The 8,181-nt window shown below is 29.7% G+C and overlaps 1 protein-coding gene across 1 annotated transcript in view; it reads left to right on the top strand.

Moving 5' to 3' along the window:
• Window positions 1-8,181, top strand: part of LOC106679976 (phosphoribosylformylglycinamidine synthase) — a gene marked incomplete at its 5' end in the record, with an annotated part of 34,704 nt that overhangs the window by 12,905 nt on the left and 13,618 nt on the right. The window contains 4 exon segments of the mRNA XM_014419399.3: window positions 2,026-2,288; window positions 5,195-5,414; window positions 6,698-6,874; window positions 7,915-8,088. Of these exon segments, the coding sequence (XP_014274885.2) occupies window positions 2,026-2,288; window positions 5,195-5,414; window positions 6,698-6,874; window positions 7,915-8,088 (834 nt within the window).

The raw sequence follows: 8,181 nt of genomic DNA, 5'->3' as shown, positions 1-8,181 counted from the left end.
ATAAAGATATATACCTCATTGATCTTTGCCCATACAAAGCTGGAGTGCGATCAAGTATTCATTTCCTGGATAGCTTGGGAATCACAAGCCAAAAAAGCAGCTCTACCACTGACATCGGATACCCATGAACTGCTAATCCAGATTTTTGTATTGTTCACAGAGAATAGTGACATCGATTTGCTGTTCCCGTACAGTTTGGTAAAGGAGTTCCTGGGCATCTTCACAATGGTTCAAATTCAGCTGGAGTATCCTCATATGCGATGTTGGATTTGCGTCATTGTTTTCAATGCTAAACGAAAAACTGGACACTTACTACTTCTGCTTGGGTGGTCAGCATCTCCATTTCCCACGTATAATGTGCATTTAGGTTTCTGGTCACAATCACAAGCTTTGTGACCTGCTTTACCACAGTTTCGACATAAGGAGGTCCTGCAATTCCGAGTTATCTGTCCATACTCCTTGCAACGGAAACACTTTGGAACTCAGAGTCTTTCACGTATACGTCTAACAACGAGGCCTACTCAAACCTTTCCGTGAGTCATAACCTTCCTAGTCTGGAGAACCGGAAGTGAACTGACCTCTGTTTTTGTACCTCCATTGGCTTGACAGATGGATTTTACTGCTGTGATGGGCACTGACTCTTCACCCAGGAGAGATTAAAGGCCTCTGCAACCTCTTTGGTAGTGAGTCAACAGACCAAAAAAGGTGTGGTCACTGCCTCACCTGATTTAACAGCATTCTTTCTTGGTGAACTTATCTCCTTTATTTGGGTGTGACCATCTGCAGTTTCAATGAGGAGGGTAGCTGCTTCCAACTTTTCAAAGTATAGTTGGATTTCACAGGCTCCTTATCTTTTTTTTTTTATTTTTTTTTTTTTAATTTTGCCTGGTGCCTCTTCTTAACAGACTCCTTATCTTACTATGGACGTTGTTCTTGGTGCGAATGAAGGAGAGTAGCTTTTAATCTTCCTCCCAAGATTCTGCATCACTTCTGTTGTGGTTAATCTTGTGGTATTAGATGCTGGATAATATCCAAGTCTCCCACCACTGCAGCACTGTGGTCATATGATGACAACGCCAGGGAACCCGATTTTGCATACCCTACCGACGCCGGTACTGGGGTTCCTTGCCCCTGCACCATAGCACAATTGACGTTATTTTCCATCACAGAATTTTTGGATTTTATACCTCCTGCTAGGTTTTTAAACAGCCGCCTATTCTAGGAACCGTCGCACCTGGATTATGTGTGTTGAATCTAGTTTGTTTGAAATTACTCTGTGATATTGTGAAAATGGTTTGAAACAATTTGTGCTTAAAATATTGAAAAACATTGTAGTAAATGTGTTTGGTCTGCTTTTGTTCAGCGAATGACTCAGCCAATTAACAATTTTTCATGACCAAATTATTCAGTGAGATCCTGATAATGTTTTGAAACAATGTGAACTGAAAAGTACTGAAACATTATTGAAGCAAATGTTTTTAGTCTGTCTGTTTGTAGTTATGTATCTATTTTTTGTGCTAACAGCTTTAACAATTAACAATTTTAATGATTCAACTTACTCAGTAATATCCCATGAACCACCAATTCGTTATATTTACAATCCATAATATACCTAAATCTACCAATTATCTCTTATTTATAGTATAATATTATAGTTGTTGAAAGAAGATAAGTGCATGAAAACTCAAATATTTATTTATTCTGTATTTGTTTTATTTTCACATTTGTTTTCATAACTTCATGTAATTTTTAATTTAACGATTAATATTTTTTATATTTTTATCATGTTTATCCCTTATATGCCTTGGTATGAAACATACTGAGTAAGTAATAAATGGTCTTTTTATAAGATTATTATGTACAGAAGAGAAAAATAGAAAAAACCTATTTTTCATAAAAAACCTAAAAGGGGGGATTCCTTCATATTTTTAGATCCAACAGCTTTCTTGTGATACTTTACCTGGAAACATATAAACTAATAGTCAATTTTTTTTTATTAATTTAACCTTTATTTAATTTTTGCAGAAGGAAAAATAAAAGCAGGTCATGATATAAGTGATGGTGGTTTGATCACATGTGTTTTGGAAATGGCTTTTGGAGGTTTATCAGGTCTAGATGTCAAAATAGATATGAAACCTTCCCCAATAGAAGTACTATTTGCTGAAGAAGTTGGGTGGATTATTGAAGTCCATGAAGATGATGTAGAATACATCATGGATAAATATAAATCATGTGCTATAAAAAGTGTGTACATTGGTCGAGCTACTGGTTTTGGCATGGATTCTATGGTAAATGTTATCATTTTTAACATTTTATATTTATAATGTAATTTGTAATTGTAAATAGAATTGGCATAAATTCACAAACTAAATTACAATGCAATTTAACTGTTATAGACAAAAACAAAATAGAAGAAATTTTTATTTAACATAAAGCTTACATAATGTCCGATTTACAAGCTATGTTTTTTTTACTTATTTAATATGTGTGATATTTTTACTACTTTGATTACCTGTTTCATGATATTTAATTTAATATATTCAATCATTTTTCACATCCTCTTGCCTTATGTGATGATGCACTAATGAAAAACTCAAGATAACAACGCACATTCACCTACTCTATTCCTGGCAAACATTTTATTAGCTAATGCAGAACTATTATTTATTCAAGATATCTAGCACCCACTTCTAGCTTCAAATTTTCCAATAGCTTCTCTGAAATATTTCATATTATCTGGTAAAGGTCCATATATCAAACTCATCTTCATATCCAATTGTGAATTCAGAAATATTTTCTTTGAAAACCTGATAAACAATACCTATTCCAAAAAAAAATATCATCTATAATGGTAATTTGAAATATGCATGCTTGATCAAAAATCCAATTTAGAAAATAGAATCAGAACCCTCAATAATCCAATAAAAGATCCCTCTATCTAAAAAAACTCTGAAAACCAGTAAATCAAAATACATGCATGCATGTATATGGTATGGATTTTATAGATTTAGTGATTGTTCATTGGGTTTCCATTTTTGGGTTGAGATGGTTAATATTGACATTTTGTTCGAGACATCATTGCGAATTAATTATTAGTTCCATTATTAGTTAATTTTTTAGTATAGGGATGGTTAATTAGATTTTCGATCATGCATGTATATTTTGATCTATTGTTAATTTTTTTCTAGATTGCCTGTGATATAGGGATTTTTTTAGGTTTAGATGAGTTCTAATCCTATTTTTTTAATAGATATTTTTGTCTTGTATTCACATTTTGATTTATTGTTGCATTTAAAGATTTCTTTGATATTGGGATCTTTTATTGGGTTGTCTAGAGTTCTGATTCTTTTTTTTTTTAATTAAATTTTTAATCGAGCATACCCATTTTGAATTACCGTTATGGTTGATTTTTTTTTTAGGTTTTTAAAGACACTATTTACAATCAAATTTTAGATCACACATGCGCATTTTGATTAGTTGCTACTTTTTGAATTTTTGACATTCATATATTTTACTATGTTTTTGACGATTCTGATTCGTATTTTTACAAAAGTAAACCCACTGAGGCCAGAATTAAACCATTGCCACTGCCGACATGAGCTTGCAGAGGTGATGCCTCAATTCATTCAGTTACAATGATTAATTAATGATCACTTTAACCAAGAAAACTTGAAAAGTAACATTAGACTGAAATACATGCGCTATTGAAAATCCAATTGTAAATTGGAAAATAATATCCACAAAAATCTGATATACTATCCTTACACAAATGATTTCTGTGTTGAATTTTTTATTGTTGGCCCATATAATTGATAGGGGGTTTGAATCCTTATCTAACAGGTGGTACCACTGTTGTAACAAGAAACACTTGTTTGAATATGAAAAATAAACATTAAGTTAGTGTTGATAGAGATCTAGGGAAGCCTGCCAAGATTGAAAAACAAGCTAAAATTCATTGCTTTATTTTATATTTTAATTTAAAAATATATTCTTCTTATTTATATATCACAAAACCGATTTAGTACATGTGTTACAAAATTTCATTTAAAAAGAATTAATTACAAAGGGCCACCTTTCTATAAAATTTATAGAAATGAAGCTATATCAATTTCATTTTTCCAAGTACTGTTATTTCATCCAAAATAAAGAGAAAAATTACTTGATAAAATTTATTTTGTTTTTATCATTGTGTTGCCAAGAATAGAGTTAATGAACATAAATGAGGGTATTAAGAAGAAGGTGTGTTTGCAAATTCCAAATTTTTGCCACTTGTTAAAAAGAGTTACAGAGTAGATATTTTCAATAAAGTATTCTCATAGAAAATCTAGTTTTTAAAAGATTTTTTATAGGCAATTTTTCAGATCCAACTTGTTCTGAAGGTGTATAACACCGAAAGCTATAAACAATTATTTTATGTTTTTTTGCTATTTGAGTGGAAATGTGCAGAAAATCAAACAGACATAAAGGTAGTTAACTAAATAGTTAATAGCTCTAAATAAATAGTTAGAGCAATCAATTTCCAGTAAAAATTTATCATCATAAATCAAGTACTCTCAGCTGGCCAAGGAGACTCAATTTCCTGTCATGATGTTATGGGAAATGGTATTATCAAATGATTTTTTTCTTTACTTTTGTTTGATTTTCTGCACTGTTAGTATGCAATTGTCAAGAACTGTGAAAAATATTTTGTTATATTTGGCCATCTATGTCATGATGAAGGATTCTCAATTATTATAACAGATTCTTATGGGAAATGGTATTATCAAATGATTTTTTTCTTTACTTCTGTTTGATTTTCTGCACTGTTAGTATGCAATTGTCAAGAACTGTGAAAAATATTTTGCTATATTTGGCTATCTATGCCTGCAGGATACGTATCAGAAAAATCACCAATCTAAAATTGTTTATAATTAGATTGTCTATCTAAAATCCTTTGTTGAAAATATTTCTTTCCATTTGAAATTTCAGAGTGATTTGTGCTGAAGAAAAACTGGAAAAGGTTATAATGTCATCATCGTTCACCATAACTAAGACTTACCAACCAAGTTTAATTTTGAAATTATCAAAACTCTCAGAAAAAAGGGAGTTGTGGATTCAGTCTTGAGCACCGTATATACATAAATTTGGCCTCTTAATGAAAGTTGTGTGTGTGTTTGTGTAATAATGATTTTAATTTAAAAATATGTATTTCCAGGTTACATTCCGGAACAGTGAAGATAAAGTAATCCTTGCAAATAAATTATATACGTTTTATCAAATGTGGGAAGAGACCAGTTATCAATTAGAATGTAAACAATCAAATATAGAATGTGTAACTGAAGAATTCTTGAACCTGAGGGACAGAAGTGGACCCAAATTTTGTGTCTCTTTCAATCCCGATGAACATCTTATACCACGGGTGGTATTAACTTCACGTTAGTACCAAACATATTTATATTTATGGATATGCAATTCATTATTTTTTTTTGTGTTTAATAGCATTATTATTATATCCACCATATAATAATATTATATGGTTTATTAAGATTTTAACAGTTCGTATGGAAATTATCAAAAACAGTAAAAAATTATTAATGGTTTTTGGAAATTTACAAAATAAGGATGCATCTGATTAAAATCTTACTACAGTAGCCTTAAAATAAAAGTACCCCATTCTATTGGATATTCCCGAGGTAAGTGCAATCGAGAAGAACTGGAGAACGAAGAGAGAAGAGCTGCGAAGAAAAGAATGAAAGAGAAAGAGAAGAACTGGAAAATCAATAATACCCTCAAGAGATTGACTGCATGCCACTGTTATATCCCAGTAATCACATAAAATTCTAAAGACTGTAGAGATTAGAGGGGTAAACTTGTATACTGGGACACCCTGTGTATAAATATACAAACGTACTCACACACATACACCGTAAAGTTTTTATTAATAGATATAAAGTAGTAATATCTTTAATTTTTTTATCTATTATTTGTAATCTTCTATATATTTTATTTTATTATTATTTTAGTGTAGTGATCCTAGCAGTTTTTAATGGTGTGTCTTTCAAAATTGACATTGTTTGAACCTAATGTTTGTTACTTTATCTAAATAAGCTGATTTTTGGTTATCTAAGCTGTATTTTAAAAATATTTTGTTTCTAACTTTAATTATCTTAAATCAAAACAAATGTAGAAATATTTATGTAGTAAATGTTTTGCTATGTAAGACATTTGTATCAATTGTTTCTCTTCATAATATTAAAAAACATATTTCTCTTTTCAAGGAATAATAATTATGCATTCATGGGTGGTTACCATAAAAAGATTATTTGTAAGTTCTTAATTTCTGAAAAATGCTGATTTCAACTTTGCCAATACCATGGAAAATTCAACAATTCTAAATATTTTCTTTCTTTCATTAATCACACCTTCTTATCAAGGTATTACATTTGTTTATTAACTATAAAAATGAAATGAGGTACGGTCCACATTTTGATGAAGTAATGCTCCAATTTTTATTTTATTTCCTACCTTAAAGGAAATCCAAAGGCTTTGTAAATAAAAGAACTTTAGCACTTAATTGGCATTTAAAGCATTGTTGATTATAAGATCTCATATAATTTAAGATGACATATCTTTAATGATGTTTATATGATGTTCTTAGTATAAATATGGAAGTAATCAAATATTTAAACAAATGATAAAAAACAATTTTTTTTTTCAGCTCCTCGTGTTGCAGTCATACGAGAAGAAGGAACAAATGGTGACAGAGAGATGGCAGCTGCTCTCTATATGGCTTCTTTTGAAACATGGGATGTCACAATGCAGGATTTATTTGATAAAAAAGTTACTACTGATACTTTTCATGGCATTGTTTTTCCAGGAGGATTTAGCTATGCTGGTAACAAAAACTTTTTTTTCTATATTAAATATATATTTACTGATTTCTAATTTAATTTTTGTTTTAGTTATTAGAAAGAAATTGAATGATCTAGAGATTTATTTTACCTTCCTTCACTTTTTTCAACCTTCAAACTTTTCCAAATTTATAGTTTAAACTGAAGTTTGTTTTTTGTAAACAAATACTTGTTAGGTCCAAACATTCAATTTGAGAAATCTTTGGGTTTTATGCAATTTTGCTTTATTAGTAGTTTTATATCTAAAACTTCAGTCTAGAACTTTATTACTTTATATTGTACGATTTATCTATTAGTAAAGTGCAAATCGCTTATAAGAACATTGAGGGGATTTTGAAAACTGGTTCTTATAATTAATATTTTATGCATCAGATTGATAACTATAACTGCTGGAAATACAGAGTAATGAACTATTTACAAATAAATGTTTGTATATAATAATACTTGCATATTGTATATACAAATAAATACTTGTAATGAATAAAATTGTGTAGCTATTATGAATAGACATACATAATGCAACACTTTGTTTTGTCAATAATATTTGTCTGTTTAATTTTATTTATAAAAAAAAAAAGAAAAGAATGTTCGGCTATTGTGTTAAGTTCTTTTACATTTTTGTTTTTGTTTTAATTTATATTCTAAAGTTTGTCATGAAATATCTTGTTTGTTGTTTTGATTTGATATATAATTCATCTACCATTAAAATTGAGTTATAACCTGCAGTATTTTTTTTTAATTAAAATTTTCATTGTTTACTCATGTGTTTTTTTGGTTGTACCCTAAATTTGCGATTCATATGTGCAAATGGGTTTCGGTAAATATGTGTATGAAGTTGCTTCCTTAAGTTCTGTAAAGATAGTATTTGAAATATAGAGGATAGGGGTTTTAGAGACTTATTCAAAGATGCATCTTGATTTTTCAAAGTTAAGTAGGTTAAGTTGTTGGCTTTATAGGTATTGAATGTTATTATTATTATTATTATAAATTATTTATTATTATTATTATTATTAATATTTTATAGATGTTCTTGGGTCTGCTAAAGGATGGGCAGCATGCTTATTATTTAGTGAATTTCTCAGAGCACAATTCACAGCTTTTAAAAATCGCCCTGATACTTTTAGTTTAGGGGTTTGCAATGGATGTCAGCTAATGAGTTTATTGGGATGGATAGGCTCTGATAGAAATGATATTGATGGTATGTAATTTATGTATAAATATGATATGTACTTATATAATTTTATCAATCTCTCTCTCTCTCTCTCTCTCTCTCTATATATATATATATATA

Source organism: Halyomorpha halys, unplaced genomic scaffold, assembly GCF_000696795.3.
Source record: "Halyomorpha halys isolate HHAL.00 unplaced genomic scaffold, Hhal_1.1 Scaffold237.1, whole genome shotgun sequence".
Lineage (NCBI taxonomy): Eukaryota > Metazoa > Arthropoda > Insecta > Hemiptera > Pentatomidae > Halyomorpha > Halyomorpha halys.
Note: the sequence above shows the minus strand (reverse complement) of the source record. Positions and strands in the feature narration are given on the sequence as shown.